This window comes from Doryrhamphus excisus, chromosome 14 (assembly GCF_030265055.1).
Source record: "Doryrhamphus excisus isolate RoL2022-K1 chromosome 14, RoL_Dexc_1.0, whole genome shotgun sequence".
In the NCBI taxonomy this organism is placed as follows: domain Eukaryota; kingdom Metazoa; phylum Chordata; class Actinopteri; order Syngnathiformes; family Syngnathidae; genus Doryrhamphus; species Doryrhamphus excisus.
In genome coordinates, this window is record NC_080479.1 from 5273540 (window position 1) to 5289838 (window position 16299).

Consider the following 16299-nt stretch of genomic DNA (forward strand, 5'->3'; position numbering starts at 1 on the left):
ATGAAACTATTTCCTGCTTACCTTAATTAGCATTATATATATACTATATATATATACAAACAAAATGTATTTAAGAATAAGAACGAGAAGTGCAATGTGAATGGTTGTTTGTCTATACGTGACCTGTGATTGGCTGGCCACCAGTCCAAACACAGCTGGGCGACAGCATACGGAGAGAGAGAGAGAATTTGTACTTTTTTTTTATATTTTGATCTTTTACATGTGCGTGTATGTTATTGTTATTGACTGTAAAGTTCATAAAAAAATCTAAACTAAATATATTTCTACATTTTAAATAAAAACAAACAGCGCTGAAGCCTTTTAAGATGACGTCACGTCTGTGCGACGCATCAACTCGCTGTGAGAGGGACGACAGTGAAGTGGAGGCTTTGAAGTTAAAAACCCGACGTTTGTTTGTCGTCGTTTTTTAATATTTTCATCTTTTACATGTGCGAGTATATTATTGTTTTTGACTGTAAAGTTCATTAAAAAATCTAAACTAAATATATTTCTACATTTTAAATAAAAACCAAACAGCGCTGAAGCCTTTTACGTGACGTCATATCTGTGCGACGCATCAACTCGCTGTGAGAGGGACGCCACTGAAGTGGAGGCTTTGAAGTTAAAAACCCGACGTTTGTTTGTCGTCGTTTTTTTTATATTTTCATCTTTTACATGTGCGAGTATATTATTGTTTTTGACTGTAAAGTTCATTAAAAAATCTAAACTAAATATATTTCTACATTTTAAATAAAAACCAAACAGCGCTGAAGCCTTTTACGTGACGTCATATCTGTGCGACGCATCAACTCGCTGTGAGAGGGACGACAGTGAAGTGGAGGCTTTGAAGTTAAAAACCCGACGTTTGTTTGTCGTCGTTTTTTTTAATATTTTCATCTTTTACATGTGCGAGTATATTATTGTTTTTGACTGTAAAGTTCATTAAAAAATCTAAACTAAATATATTTCTACATTTTAAATAAAAACCAAACAGCGCTGAAGCCTTTTACGTGACGTCATATCTGTGCGACGCATCAACTCGCTGTGAGAGGGACGCCACTGACGTGGAGGCTTTGAAGTTAAAAACCCGACGTTTGTTTGTCGTCGTTTTTTTTATATTTTCATCTTTTACATGTGCGAGTATATTATTGTTATTGACTGTAAAGTTAATTAAAAATCTAAACTAAATATATTTCTACATTTTAAATAAAAACCAAACAGCGCTGAAGCATTTCACGGTGACGTCATATCTGTGCGACGCATCAACTCGCTGTGAGAGGGACGACAGTGAAGTGGAGGCTTTGAAGTTAAAAACCCGACGTTTGTTTGTCGAAGGTGTGTATGTATATCATTTGTTGTAGTATTATATTATCCTTCTTTTTAATTATGTGGTTATTATTTTCAAATGCAGTATTTCTCTTCACGTGTTGCGCTCAAGCCCTCCCAAAGTTGGCTGTTTTAGCTAACAATTGGCCCACTACATTTTCAACACGCTATGATTGATATTACCTATTAAGTTTCCGTTGCTTATCATTTTGACTAGTATGTGAACATGATGTAAACAAACGTTTAGCCTCCAGAGGGAAGGTTACTTGAACGGACAGGTTGTCTCCGTTGCAGAAATGTCTTGTTTTGACGGCGATCCCAACTTCTGCCCGGAGTGTGGGAATGTTCTCCCTCTCCCGGGAATGCAAGACACGGTCTGCTGTCCCCGCTGTTCTTTCTCCAGTCCTGTATCAGGTATGTTCTTTACCATGTTCCAAGTTCACTTTCGACACAGAAATGAGTCAAACCCCAAAACACTAGCAAAATGATAAACATGCATGTGGAAAATGTCAACAAATCTGTACTCGCTTAAATGCTGCACAGTCATACCCATATGCAAAAGAACAATTCCAAACATACACACAAGCATCTAAAACAATTCAATGACAGATAGATACTTTATTGATCCCCTGGGGAATTCCTTCCATTCAAATGCTGCAATTTTATGACAACAAACAGCAGTTAGCCAGACGTTAACTGCGCTACATTTGGCATTGCAAGCATCTTTTTCCCTCCTATGTTACCTTGCACAACAATACACTGCAATCTACTCATTTAGGCCAGCCTGATCGGTAGAGAGAGGAGAAAAATAAACACGCATTTCAACCTATCACGGCCGGAGAAATGATTGTGTCTGTTTTTATTTACCGTGCAATTCATTGAGTATTGCAACAGTCTGAACTGCTGTTTTAAAAAAATATATATTTTTTATATTTGTTTAGCATTTTCAGGTCGAGAAATTCACTCTACGGTGGTCTTCAATCAAGCGGACAGGTCTTCTGTGCTTCTGGAGAGCAGTGAGGACTCTGAAATGAAGGGGCCTGTGGTAAGATGACATTTCCTGCTGGATGCATTATCATAAGTGTCATGTGCAAAAGGGTTTTAGTGAATCAGAAGAGCCGATTCGCATGGAGTGGGAGCCGGCGCTCTCCTCTCACTCTCACTCTCAGCTCTGCCTATTCTGAGTTTGGTTCTGTTTTTGTGTGCATTTGTTTTGTTGTTTGCTTTTGTCACAGAAAAAATGCACAAAATAAGGAATTTACAAGTACAGTTTTGTATCATTGACATAATATCCAAAACCAGTGCCAAATCTGTCAGTTTGAAATGGTTCCAGGGCTTAAATGTTGGCCAAACTGGTACAAATTTAGTCCATGAATGATGCCTTTGTATTGTAATGGAATTTAGTGACGTGTTAAACACAATAGTGATAAAAATAAATACTTACAACAATACAAATAAAATAATACATTCGCCAAAATGAAAACGAATTCAAAAGAAATTGCCATCATTACCACAGCAAAACCAGCATTGACACATAACACAGGCACAGTGAAAAAACCCTGCAAGATTTGACACGACTTTAAAGGAAAACTGCCGTTTTGCACCTCCAAAAAACATAACAATGTTCTATTTGCATCACCAACCTGTCTATAAACCAAACTACAGCGACATCGTTATTGGAACGGCTAACACGAAGAACTGTTGGGGGGGGAAAAAGCAAGCATATGAACAACTAGCAATAAAGTGCCAAATTATGAGAAGAAAAGATCTCCACTTGTCCTCACTGGGTTGTTGATGATTCCCCACCGCTGTAGATCGACAGACGATGCTCTCGCTGCAACAAAGAAGGCATGATTTACCACACCAGGCAGATGAGGTCTGCAGATGAAGGCCAGACCGTCTTCTTCACGTGTACACACTGCAGGTAATAGCCACACCCCAACCTCGGCAACCCGGGACTCTGCTCATGATTGGGATTGTGTGGTTTCAGGTACCAAGAGAAGGAGGACTCCTGAGAAGATTGCAGTGCTCTCCAATGATGCAAGATGGGCCAGTCACATCATTTCACTTTTTTTTTCTTCATCTTTTTCAAATTAAAATATTCCAAAACCAAGTTTTTCTCATATCATTATTATTATACGTTTTACAAAAGATGGCAATATAATATTTATACTTCTGTTTAGATCAGGGGTGTCCATACATTTTTCACCAGGGGTCATATAGAAATGTAATTATGAATTTTTTTGCTTTATTTTTATTCTTGGATTTTATTTTTTATTTTAACAAATATTTCTAATTTCTACTTGTACATTTTTTCTCATATTTTACTTTATAACCTTTGCCCAACCCTGACTTAAAAAAATAAATATTAATCATATTTTTAGAACGTGTAATGAGCCAATAAAAAATAGCTGTAGGCCGTGAGAACACTAGAATACTACTACATCATTATATCGTCACTAATGCAGGGGTGTCCAATGTGCGGCCCGAGGGTCATTTACAATGTTTAAATTGACCCACAAAAAATCGAATAAAAAAAAACTCATCAAAAATAATTTTATCTTATTTTACATTACACAGAAATACATTTACATTTTACTTAGTCAAAATATTAAGAGAGAATCAGTAATCTCACGGAGAAATGTAATATGAAAAAAATAACATTTGATTACAGATTTTGTTGCGTAAAAAGTTATATTACAAGAATAAAGTCAAACTATAGCAATAAAGTCATAATTCCTAGATGGAAATTTACAAAGAGAAAGTATAATAGTTGTAAAAATGTGTAATCTTATGACAATAGTCAAAAATGGCACATTTCCCCACTGATGGAGAATAAAGGCATTTCTTAAAACATCCACTAGATGGCAGTACGGCATTCTTCCAGTTGTATAGCAGCCCGTGTTATCCGAGAAGAAGGCCGCCAACCAACCACAAAGAAAGGTAACATGGCTAGCATGTCCATGCAGAAATATACAAGGATAACTATGCCGTCTTTATGTGCCGTTTAGTTATGCTATAGTATGGAGCTTTTCAACTTAATATGAGGTCCAATGACCGTTCCTTATTCCCGTAGAAAATGAAGCTAAGAGTCCAGCTACAGTGCAAGAATTTGCATGAATACCTCAGAGAGCTGGGTCCGGAGATTTTGGACCGACTTTATAATCATCCCGCAACATGTCTGGCTGTCTACAGGTAAAAGTTGTTTTACTCCAGGACACAATTAATAATGAATTAATGGACTATATTTGATAATATGATATCTTCACCTTCCACAGGGAGCTTCCATCTCTGGCTAAAAATTATGTGATGCGAATGCTGTTCCTGGATCAGCCTCTCCCGCAGGCAGCTGTGGCTTTGTGGGTGAAAAAAGAGAGCCATAAGTGAGTAACCCATTATTTTTTTAAATTAGTTTTCCTATATGTATATATAGGAAATATATATATAAATATATATACAGGAAATATATGTATAATAACCTCCGGTGTCATTACGATATGCGTACCGGAAACTCGATCGATTATGCGCATGCGCGAGGCATACGTCACTTTATTTAGTAATTTTTTTTACGACATCCCACGTGGTTAGTCAGTAATAGTAGTTGGTAACGGTCAATGAGCATACTTCATATTTGTAACATATAGGCTTATATTAGTAGTTAGTCAAAAGTGAAAAGACTAGCATGCGGATGATTCTTATACACCACCATTGGTCTACATAAAAAGCATGGATATTCTTATACACCACCATTGGTCTATGTACATAAAAAGCATGGATATTCTTATACACCACCATTGGTCTACATAAAAAGCATCAAAATGTTCCTTATCTAACGGCCTTACTACGTCTCCATTCTTTTTTTTTCTCCTTTAATAATAAAATGTTTCATTTAAAAATAGCATTTTGTGTTCAGTTGTGTTGTCACTGACTATATTTCTATATTTTTTGATGATTGATGAAACATTTAAGTGTGACATACTGTGTGCATGAAATAAGCTAAAACAATGATGGAATAAATGACAACAGGAATGAAAAGTAATATACAACCAAATGCATTAAAAGATATTTCATGATACAGTAAGTCTTGTAGTGATTGACCCTAGTTTGGGAGGGGGGGGGGTTCTTAGAACGACAAGATAACAATAACATTAAGGATTGAAAATACACAAGTTGGCTTTATTTCAAGTCAGAGGAAAAGAAAGAGGTGAGGAAGTCAAGTAGGTGGTCCAACCAGACCAAAAGGACAAAAGAATGAAACAAAAGTTGTCTTTCTGGTCACTTCTCCCCCCAAGCATGTTGTGTGGCAAAGAGAGGAAGTACTACCGGAGCTGAGGGCAACTACGGAAGTTGAACAGAAGTGACAGGATGAAATAAGGCATAATACCAGGAAAGCAATAAAATTGAGAAAATAGGATAAGAAAAAACAAATAACTCACCAAGATCAAATGCACATAACAATTACTAAATGACAGTAAATTCACACATTTAGACATTACAAAAAGTCATTGACAAAGTCATTGTCATGGAAACAAGAGTGTCCATTTATGGTTTGACTGTTTGGTGGTCCCCCCCCCCCCCGCAGGGACCATGATGAATGCGTGTCGGTGCTGGCAGGACTACGCCTCTGGCACAGTCAGCAGCTGCAGGGTGGTCTGCAGGGGTATATCCTCAACCCCGTCTTCAAAGACAACCTGAGGATAGCGCTGCTGGGGGGGTACGTCCGCTTCCCTTCTTTCCCTTTCTTTCCCTTTCTTTCTTTGACATGGCCGTCTCACTCCTGTACGGTCTTGTAAAGTAGTGTCAAGTAGTGTCACGGGAACAGGGCGGCCAGAGAGCCAATGGCATGGCTTCTATGAACGATAATCCACTAATATAGAACTGGTATTTTTGGAAGCGCACATTAATCTTCCTCTTGTGTTAGCTTTCTGGTATCATCTCTTATGTTAACGGGTCGGTTTTGACCCGTTATTATATTAAATCAGCTATAAAATACACTAAAAACAATAAGTTGCCATCAAATTAATAATAATAATGAGACGATTAATGGAGCGCAGATGGAAGTAAGCTGACCTGGTGTCGTTATTGATGTGGGATTGAAAAGATAGTGTGCTATCGAGGATGACACCCAGACTCTTGACCTGAGGAGAGGGGGAGACTAAGGAGCTGTCGATGGAGAGAGAGAAGGAGTCAACTTTAGATAGGGTGGATTTGGTGCCAATGAGTAAGAATTCAGTTTTATTGCTATTAAGTTTCAGAAAGTTAGAGAAATTAGCTTCTCATGTCTTGGTTACCTTCTTAGGCTTCCTCATCCATGAAAATGTTCCTTTTAATACTTTTGTTGTGGGCATGGAGGCCTTTTTTGTCACTATACCCCTCCATTTCTATTTCCAAAAATGGTCAAAAGAACCTCAAAAGAATCATATTCATAATTGAAGGTTCTTTTGTTACCTGGCTATTACCGAGGGATTTGGAACAGCTTTCACACCAGCAACTTCTTCATCTGACTCGCATCATCTGTGTCTTCTGGATCATACTCCACGTTGTCCTCCTGCTCGTCTCAATGGCTATGCTGGTCTGTCCTCTCCCTCCTTGTCACCAAAAATGTGGTCCAGATCTTGGTTCACTGTACTTGTTGCCATTGTTTCCATGATCCAAATTATAAATGTGAAATCAGCCAATCAAATGAGTGAATTCACCTCACATGTCTGGACCTTGTTTTTCTGCTGGTATACTGGAAAAGCGGTCCAAATGAGAATTCCATGATGAGAAGAGGAGCTGGTTGTCATTGTGTTGGCTAATTGTACACTTATGATTTCAGTTTTGGCTCAAAATATTGCTTTATAATCATATTATTATAATTTCAACCAGACCATTTTAAAATGTAGTACAAATGATTTTTTTGGTTTTATTTTGTTGAAATAGAGCAGGGGTGCTCGGTAAGTCGATCACGATCTACCGGTCGATCGCGGAGGTGGTACTGGTCGATCGCGGCGTGACATTAAAAAAATATCATCCTAGCACCAATGCCGTCACTTGATTGATATACAGGGCAGCCATTCAGATGACAACTGAATGTTGCCCTTCGGGCGACCAATCAAATCAAACAACGTCTCTAAGTGCAGCAGAACTTACGATGTCAGCCTATCATCCATCCCCGTTACTTGATTGACATACAGGACAACCAGTCAGATGACAACTGAATTTTGACCTTTAGGTCACCGCTCATGCGTAAACAACGATGCAAAGTGCTAAGCTAGTCGGCGAATTGCGTCAGATTTTAAGCCCTCGCTAAAGTTTATGGTCACTAAAATGAGTGAAGGAGCTGGACCAAGTAAAAAGGCAAAAACATATCACTTCCATACGGAATGGGAGGTGGACTTTTTTTTCACAATGTCTTTTTCGAAGTGCGTTTGCCTGGCTAACCTGGCTAACAGCAGCTACTGTCCGGACTATGCATCCCTGGCTGATTCAATTCAGTGCAAGTCATCAAAGTAAACTCAGGTAATTACAAAAAATGTTAATAGTTAATTATGTGTGTTTTGCAATATTGGCTCATTTGGTTATGTAAGGTACATCAACATACATTGTACGTACAAATAATCCTCAATACATTTGAAAATAAATAGATGTTTTGCATTTTTGTAGTGGGTAGATCATTTTGACTCGGTCATTTTAAAAGTAGCTCGCATGCTGAAAAAGTGTGAGCACCCCTGAAATAGAGTTTCCTGACAAAGTCAAAAAGCCTTGATGCAATAAACAAATGTTATGGGATTCTTTTTATGCATTAATAATAAATAATCGGTGTCGACCCGAACACAAGAGGAGGGTTAAGTGCAAGTCAACCTATCTTGGTGTTCACAGCTTCAGGGAATGACATGGGACACTTCTTACCAGGGGTTGATTTGGTCTATGTTGGAATATCTTTGAGCATCAATGAATTGTAAGAAAAGTACAATGAAAAAAATCTGACTTTTTAAATGGAAAATTGGAGTCGTAAAGAATTGAGCTGTGTTTTGACGTGTTCATTGTCCACAAATTGATGCTAAACTTTATTATTGTCAAAGTTAGCACTGCTATGATAATAATACTAATAACAATAGTAATATTTCATAATGCAGTATTTCCTGCACCAGTCTCACGGGGCAATTAGCATCAGTTAGCAATTAGCAATTCAACCTACTTTGCATGCAAGGGAGATGAAAAAAGGGGGGGTGTTCATCACAGTTCTTTTGTTTGCAATGTGCGGGGGCCGAGCGTGGGCCGATGAGGGCAGCAGCCTCGGTCCTGACCGCCACGCTCGGGACATCGAGAGTCTGGACCGCTACGCCGTGGAACGCTGGGAGGTCATCCTGCACTTTATGGTGGGGTCTCCCACCGCCGCCGTCAGTCAGGATCTCGCTCAGCTGCTGACTCAAGCAGGCCTCATGAAAAGGTATGTTAATCCCCCCCCCCCACACACACCCTTCCAGGACCATCATTTCATGTTCAAGGCGCATTCTGCCATTGGAAAAAGCTTACTTTCATTAGGATTTCTTATTTATAAATGGAATATTTTAGCAGTTGTATTATAGATATAGATAAGCCATTTACCACATTCAAGATATGTTTTTCACAGGAAATCATGGTCATCAAATGAGGGATTACCGTTTGTGTTTTTCAGTGAGGCGGGGGAAGCACCTTACATCACATCTGCAGGCTTCCAGTTCCTCCTCCTGGACACGCCCTCGCAGTTGTGGTATTTTACACTACAGTACCTCAAGACCGCTCAGGTACCTTTCTGTCTGTGTTCTTCCTTTACTACTAGAGAAGATTGATTTGACTCTGATTAGCATAAACATGCAATATGTATACAATCGCTATACATAAAATGAACAGAGGAAGTTGACGCAGATCTTCCGAGGTTGCCATGGTGTTTGTTCATCCAAAGACGCACACATGTATGCTAGCTGCTGTTGGAAGCTTTAGCACCTCACCTCACTGTTCATCTACACAATTCATGAACAAATAGGCTCAGTCTATGGAAAAGGATTTCCCATCATTTCAGGCCTCTAAGCCACTGCTTTCTTCACGCTTTCAACCCACGCTCTCATTTGGCAACATCTCGTATGCTTCAGAGATACCGTTTTGGACTTCATGCTCACATCAGGAAGAAATGCACATGATGCAGATTTTAAGTTCAAGGCAATCGATCTGGCAACTTTTGATCCAAGTGGATCCTGACAGTGTGGAGCGCTATCACCAACACCTTTCCAAAGATTGGACTACATTGCAAGATGACGGACAAGGCCTGAACACCTCACCCGGGAGGCATCCTTCCCAGTCCACCTCATCTGGCTCCCATTCATGCAGAGGAGTAGCGCTTCCACTTGGGAGTTTTTCCTGGATGACGGTGCTCATCTCCAAGGGTGACCAAAGCTCTTGACTGTAGGTCAGGGTAGGAACTACGCCCGGCTCCACACCCTCTTCACCGCAACTGACCGATGCGGGGTCCGCACACGGTGCACCAATCCGCTTGCTGATCTCACATCCCTGCCGTCCCTCACTCGTGAACAAGACCCCAAACTCCTCGTCCCCTACCTGGAGTTGGCACGTCACCCTTTTCTGGGGGAGAACCATGGACTTGGGCTTGAAGGTGTTGATTCTCATCCTGCTCCAGTGAGAGCTGAAGATCAGGCAACCAGATGAAGCCAGCAGAACATAGACCCGGTTCTGCAGCCACCAGACCGGATCCAGACACCCTGGCTGCACCACATATTCTGTCCATAAAAATAATGAACACAATCTGTGACGGCCAACCCTGGCGGAGGAAATGAATCATAACGAGTCTTAAAATGCTTCATTTAGACCAAAAATATGGAACATCCAAATTCAAAGCGCCAATAGCCAATTGGGGGTTCTGTATTTTGGTGGTCGGGTTCTCCCATAAATACAAAGATGAACTGTTAGCATGAGCAGGGCAGCGCTACTAAACGGGCCGCCATGAGCAGGCTGTTTGAGGGCGAGCGTACTTCCACGTGTCATGTTTCACTTTCTGTTGTAGTCCAGAAGGATGGACCTGGTGGAGATATTGTCGTTCTTGTTTCAACTCAGCTTCTCTACGTTGGGCAGGGTGAGTACGCAGCAGTGGACCTTCAGTCTTGCTTTGTGTGTACAAATATACGTTGTCAGCATATCGCCGTGTTCTGATTGTGGGTGTGTGGTTTTTTTTCGGCCTCAGGATTACTCGGTGGAGGGCATGAGCGAGTCATTACTCACATTTCTGCAGCACCTTCGGGAGTTCGGGCTGGTCTTCCAAAGGAAGGTAGGCACCGAGAGGGACGGGAAGGATCTGCTAACACGCCCTTACAGTAGCAGAAACCAAATCATGGTCCTCATGGGGAAGCTCAATGACGCCGCAGCAAAACAGCTCCAGCTTCTATCCGCCTTGCCTGCGTGTCTTCCCCGACAGCAAAGCATTTGGTTGGATGAAACAGGCAACATCTTTCAATGGTGGAAAATGTCGCTAAGGTCTTTTTTTAATAACTCTTATTGTTTGTACTTGTTGTTTGCACTGCTTCATGCTCAAATCAAAAGATTCCAAATAACTTCCTGAGCCTTTAATCGGTCTCTTCGGCTCAACTGAACTCCAATTTATCCAATTTATTGAGATGATCACAAGGTAGTGTATTTTACTAGTCGATGATGGTACTTGACGGGGTGTCCAAACATTTTCCCTCCCAAGGACTGCATACATGTTTTAAAAATGTCAGGAATTGACATCACTTCCACCACCCGGAACACCATTCCCACTGGCCTCCTGGAAACTGGAAACACCGGCATCAAGCGTGCCCAAAGCTGACTCCTTTTTTCAACATTTTCATTCCATTTTTTAAGTGGGGTTTGTTTTTTTTTCTAGCTATGGTATTTTCTTTTCTAAAATGGCTACATTTAGTAAAATGCAAACATAGTCATCCCTCACTCCCTCTCCAGTATGAGTAGTATGAATAGTATGAGTAGTACATATGAGTAGTATTCTGGTCACGAGGCGGCAGCAATGAAACAAAACATACAACCCTAACCAAGACACGACATGACCTTAACACTACAAAGTCAGCCACGGCATGTGTGACATCACAGAGTGAAAAAAATGTTATTCTCCCATTTTGTGTGGAAGTGGTACATTTTTGGCTTCTAATGTTTAGAAGAAATAAATTTGAGGCTAACTCGTTACCATGCTAGCTAGCTGCTGTCTTGAGTCCCTGAAGCATAATTGTTGACCAATGTGTTGTAAACAATAAATAATAGGAGTGTAAAAGTGACTATGGAAGTGTTATTATATTGGGTAATATGAGCGAGTAAAGATGTTACTTCATGTCCAGAGGGTTCTAATGTCATAAAGCATATTTACAAGGTGGTAAATAGGTTTTCTATGCTCTATCTTGGAACATATTTGATTTATAAGTAAGGAATCCTACTTTGTGGGAATTCACTTATGCTTAGGTCTGAAACCAGCGAAGCCTGATAAACAAGGGATTACTGTTATTGATATTAATCTTATGTTTAAATATGCAGAGAGGCACTAGAAACGAGCTCCTGGCCGAACGTGGCCCTTTGACTTTTTTGGATGCGACTGCTCAGTAATGGCGATTGGGGCGTTACCGTGTTTCTACCCTCCACTCGCCTTGGTCACTGTTTTATTTGGCTAACGTTTACATTTAATGTGTTTGAGTATAGTCAACTAAATTGACGATGCCTCGTGGTGCACCGTGTGGTTATTTCCAATCATGCATTTCTCGTTTGCATAGCTTATTTAGCTTCAGTTTCAGGACCACAGGAAACCTTTTCAACTCATGGATTTGGCCTTTGGAGCATGTCACGACTCGTGTAACTCCAACTGTTAACGGGGTGCTACATACAAATCCTGTTATTTTCTGTGTGTTTTTGCAGAGGAAGTCGAGGCGGTACTATCCCACCAGGCTGGCCATCAGTCTGGCCGCAGGAGTTACGAGCAGCTCCTCTTCTCTCTCCTCCTCCAACTGTGGCTCCATTCCTGGCGCCGCAGATGCAGGCTTCATTGTGGTTGAAACTAATTATCGCATCTACGCCTACACAAGTTGGTCTGAACATCTAAAAGTGCTGTCAATCATCCTTACTTGATTGTGACCCTGACTGTGTGTCCTTCCCAGACTCAGAACTTCAGATTGCTCTGGTGGCTCTATTCAGTGAAATGTTGTATCGCTTCCCCAATGTGGTCGTGGCTCAGGTCACACGAGAGTCTGTGCAACAGGCCATCTCTAACGGGATCACCGCTCAACAGGTACCCAACTCACCCGTCCAAATGTTTCCTATTATCATCGACTGCCATGACGCCATCTGGTGGATTCCTCCAGCTTGGCAAACCTCCTCCAAGTGGTCGAGATGGCAGTTGGAAATCAGAGTTCTCACATTCAAATATAGCAGGGGTGCCCAAAACGTTTTTTCAGAGAACGACACATAATGGAAAAATAATGGATGCAACTGTTATCACTTTGATATTTTTGAAATCAGCTCCTACTGATACCCATCACATGGATTCATGATACATTTCTCAATGTGACAAGTCTTGAACCAGTCATGATGTGCTATATATATCACTATATTGACACGCACTATGGTACACATTATGGCATTGGATGCTCATATCACCCAGTACTTCCGTATGAGGTACATTATTAAAAAAAACAACTTTAAACAGTATTATGGAAAGCAGGAAGTGAACAAATGTAACAGTTACTGATTGTAAAAGTATCAGATGGAGGGGTAGGATTTAATAAGCTTTGCTTCTTCCTACTCCTTTTGGACATGTGGAACTGGGAACTGATTATGGGATGCACTCAATTGGAATCTGATGCATGTTCAAATGAAATTAAACCATTACCATTACCAAGGGCTGCACGGCGGACAAGTGGTTAGCACGCAGGCACCTCTGTGCAAGTTGACTATTTCAGCTGTCCTCGTCTTCTAATGATGACATTATTCTAACATTATAACTACCTACTAATATGATAATGCAGCTTCTATGATATGAGAGAAAGTTGAGGTCCAGGGGAGCGTCTAGAACAGGGGTGGGCAAACTACGGCCCGGGGGCCACATCCGGCCCGCCAAGTGTTTGAATACGGCCCGCCCAATCTTTCCAAAGTATTTCATTGAAACTCAACATACAACCTGGCATCATGGCCTGAGCCAACCTTTTGATGGTTTTATCAATTTCGTTTTTTGACATGGTCTGTTGTTTACAAAGTGCTCCTGAAAAAAGGGACACAAGCACATAATAATAATAATCATTATTATTATTATTATAATAATTATTATTATTAGATTATTATAATATAATAGTAATTATTATTATTAGATTATTAGATTATTATAATTATTATTAGAACTATTATGATTATTATAATTATATTAATGCTAATTATTATATTAATTATATATATTATTGTTATATTTGCATATTTTACATAATAATAATATAATAATAATTATTTTAATTTTATTGTAATTATTATAATATTTTATTATTTTTTAAATATTTAAATATAAATCTAAAATAATAAATAATAATGGCAGATTGCATGACAATTTTACAGATACAATAATACCAGGTGGACTGTTACGTGTAAAATATATAGTCTGTGTCCGTCCCCCCCCCCCCCCCCCCCCCCCCCTAAATTTTGTCATATCAATGCGGCCCGCGAGTCAAAAAGTTTGCCCACCCCTGGTCTAGAACTTGGTTAGGGATGAGTGCCAAATGAACAAGACTTCCATATGCATTGTAAGCGTTCTTTTCATTTTTACAGATCATCCACTTCCTGAGAACCCGAGCACACCCCGTGATGCTGACGCAGGTAAGCATGAGCTGCAGCCATGGTGTTGAACAATCCGGGTTTCAACTTGGGAGTGTCTTCACCTGTGCTGCAGACACCCGTACTTCCTCCGACCATCACAGATCAGATCCGACTTTGGGAGCTGGAGAGGGATAGACTACAATTCACAGAGGGTGAGCAGTAGTGGTGTGTCGGTCATGAACGAACGAGGTCTTTTGTGTGAACGGAATGAACGAGGTCACCGCCCCAAAAATACCCGTTCAGTTGCAAATGATTCTATTATGATTGGCTGGAGAGTCAGTTCAGGACTTTTTCAAAAATGGTCCCTCTTGGTATCGGCCATTTTGAATGATTGTGTTCTTAGGCTATATAGACATGGTCTGTACCAAAAGAAACACTCATCTTTTATCACAAAAAAGTATTTTTTTTAGTAATCAGCAGTAGAACATGGGTCAGTTTCAGCAAAATATCAGTTCTCAACAAAAACAGTGAAAGGATACATTCATTTATTCACTACCGCTTTTGCTCACGAGGGTCACAGGCGTGCTGGAGCCTATCCCAGCTGGACTGGTGGCCAGCCAATCCCAGGGCACATATAGACAAACAACCATTCACACTCACATTCATACCTATGGACAATTTGGAGTGGCCGATTAACCTAGCATGTTTTTGGAATGTGGGAGGAAACCGGAGTACCCGGAGAAAACCCACGCATGCAAACTCTACACAGTGATGGCCGAGGGTGGAATTGAACTCGGTTGCCGTGCAGCCTGGAAAAAAAGTATTGGACCACATTGTTTCTTGAGTTTTTTTTTTTTTAATTTATTTATTTTTAATTTTTTTAATGTTTTTTTTTCCTTTTCTTGAGTTTTTAAAGTGAGGAAACCAGGGAAACCTTTTTTTTTTCAGCTTCAAACTGCACCAAACATGATCTCTTCTATTGTAGAGTTGCATCATCACCTCTCTGTGCCTCTAGGGCCAAAAGATGTCTAAATACCTCTTTGTTAGTGAATGACTTAATTGACCAGTCACTCACATGCTATCTCCAGTTTGAGTCACAAGACTTCAACTTTTGATCTCTTGGTGTTGTAGGAGTGCTTTACAACCAGTTCCTCTCCCAGGCGGACTTTGAGGTGCTTCGAGACAGAGCTCAGGTTGGTTTCAGACATGACATTACAAACGTTTTTTTGAACTGAACTGCACCTTGTCATCAGTCCTGCAGGATTTTCTTTCCAATGAATATTATTATTGTTTTCTTTGCCTTTTGAAGAGCTTTAGAAAAAAGATTCCATGATCCCTTCCAACATTTCCCTTTCCAACTGTCAACCTCTGACTTCTTAGAGATGGAATCAACTCCTAAACATTTTGTAAAAGACCCTGTACTATTTCTGTTGGCGTAGTATTTGACTTGTATGATAATACTGTAAGGTTCTAATGGAGTTGCTTTGGCGCAGGGACTGGGGTGTCTGGTGTGGCAGGACGTGACTCACAGGGTGATGGTGGTGACGCCGCACGGACACAGTGAGGTCAAGAGGTTCTGGAAACAACAGAAGAGTCACGCGTAAGCAGGGACGAGCACACATGACTGCCGTCAAACGAGGCAGTGTGTACTGATTGTACTGTACTCCTCTTCAATGTGTCATTAGTATTTTAGGAAGGAGTCTACACCAATCTTTTATTGAAAGTGACACAGACTGGGGAGGTGAAAAAAGAACCTAACTCATTATGACGTCAAATAAATGTGTGTATTTGTCTATTCAACTGTATTAGAAATGTATTTTCTGTATGATTTCAATGTTTTAAAAAAACAATAATTTTCTTAAAGGGGACTGACCTATAAATATAGTTAGAATGTTGTATTCCCGTGTTAAACGATGCCAAAGTATCAGTTTGCACATTTGGAAGTGAGCCCTGAAAGAAGTTTGGGATGGCTCAAAACGCTCCATTTCAAAAGGCGTGGTCAAAAATCCCCTTTGTGATGTCACAGACGGGCGGACTTCCTTATATTGTTCATAGTTGGGAAGCGGAGGAAATACAGCTGGAATAGGTGCACATTCTGCTAAATCTTTCCACGGTGGTGGCCGGGAAGTGCGAAACAAAGTATCACAAAGTAGCTGACAGACTTTT

General features: G+C 40.3%; 2 protein-coding genes and 1 long non-coding RNA gene across 5 annotated transcripts; 2 read left to right on the top strand and 1 right to left on the bottom strand.

Annotated features, from left to right (window-relative positions):
- Positions 1-950: 950 nt before the first annotated feature.
- polr1h (RNA polymerase I subunit H) lies at positions 951-3439 on the top strand. Of its 2 annotated transcripts, XM_058047224.1 has the most exons (6): positions 951-1040; positions 1283-1335; positions 1621-1740; positions 2268-2371; positions 3141-3250; positions 3317-3439. In XM_058047224.1, exons 3-6 carry the CDS (start codon positions 1623-1625, stop codon positions 3339-3341), a joined length of 357 nt encoding a protein of 118 aa, XP_057903207.1. In that variant the 5' UTR covers positions 951-1040; positions 1283-1335; positions 1621-1622; the 3' UTR covers positions 3342-3439. The 2 variants fall into 2 exon arrangements, with proteins under 2 accessions (XP_057903207.1, XP_057903208.1); XM_058047225.1 differs by lacking the exon at positions 951-1040 and having other exon boundaries at positions 1264-1335.
- Positions 1964-4839, bottom strand: LOC131101845 (uncharacterized). The gene is made up of 3 exons (XR_009119327.1): positions 4806-4839; positions 4596-4681; positions 1964-3160 (listed from the first exon to the last, which is right to left on the bottom strand). It is a non-coding gene; the product is annotated as an uncharacterized LOC131101845 (long non-coding RNA).
- gtf2h4 (general transcription factor IIH, polypeptide 4) lies at positions 4221-15938 on the top strand. 2 transcript variants are annotated; one of them, XM_058047220.1, is made up of 14 exons: positions 4221-4269; positions 4403-4521; positions 4605-4709; positions 5909-6038; positions 8571-8758; positions 8987-9095; positions 10367-10435; positions 10544-10627; positions 12253-12418; positions 12492-12622; positions 14146-14193; positions 14267-14345; positions 15265-15326; positions 15627-15938. In XM_058047220.1, exons 2-14 carry the CDS (start codon positions 4406-4408, stop codon positions 15735-15737), a joined length of 1398 nt encoding a protein of 465 aa, XP_057903203.1. In that variant the 5' UTR covers positions 4221-4269; positions 4403-4405; the 3' UTR covers positions 15738-15938. The 2 variants fall into 2 exon arrangements, with proteins under 2 accessions (XP_057903203.1, XP_057903202.1); XM_058047219.1 differs by lacking the exon at positions 4221-4269 and having other exon boundaries at positions 4276-4521.
- The last annotated feature ends 361 nt before the right edge of the window (positions 15939-16299 follow it).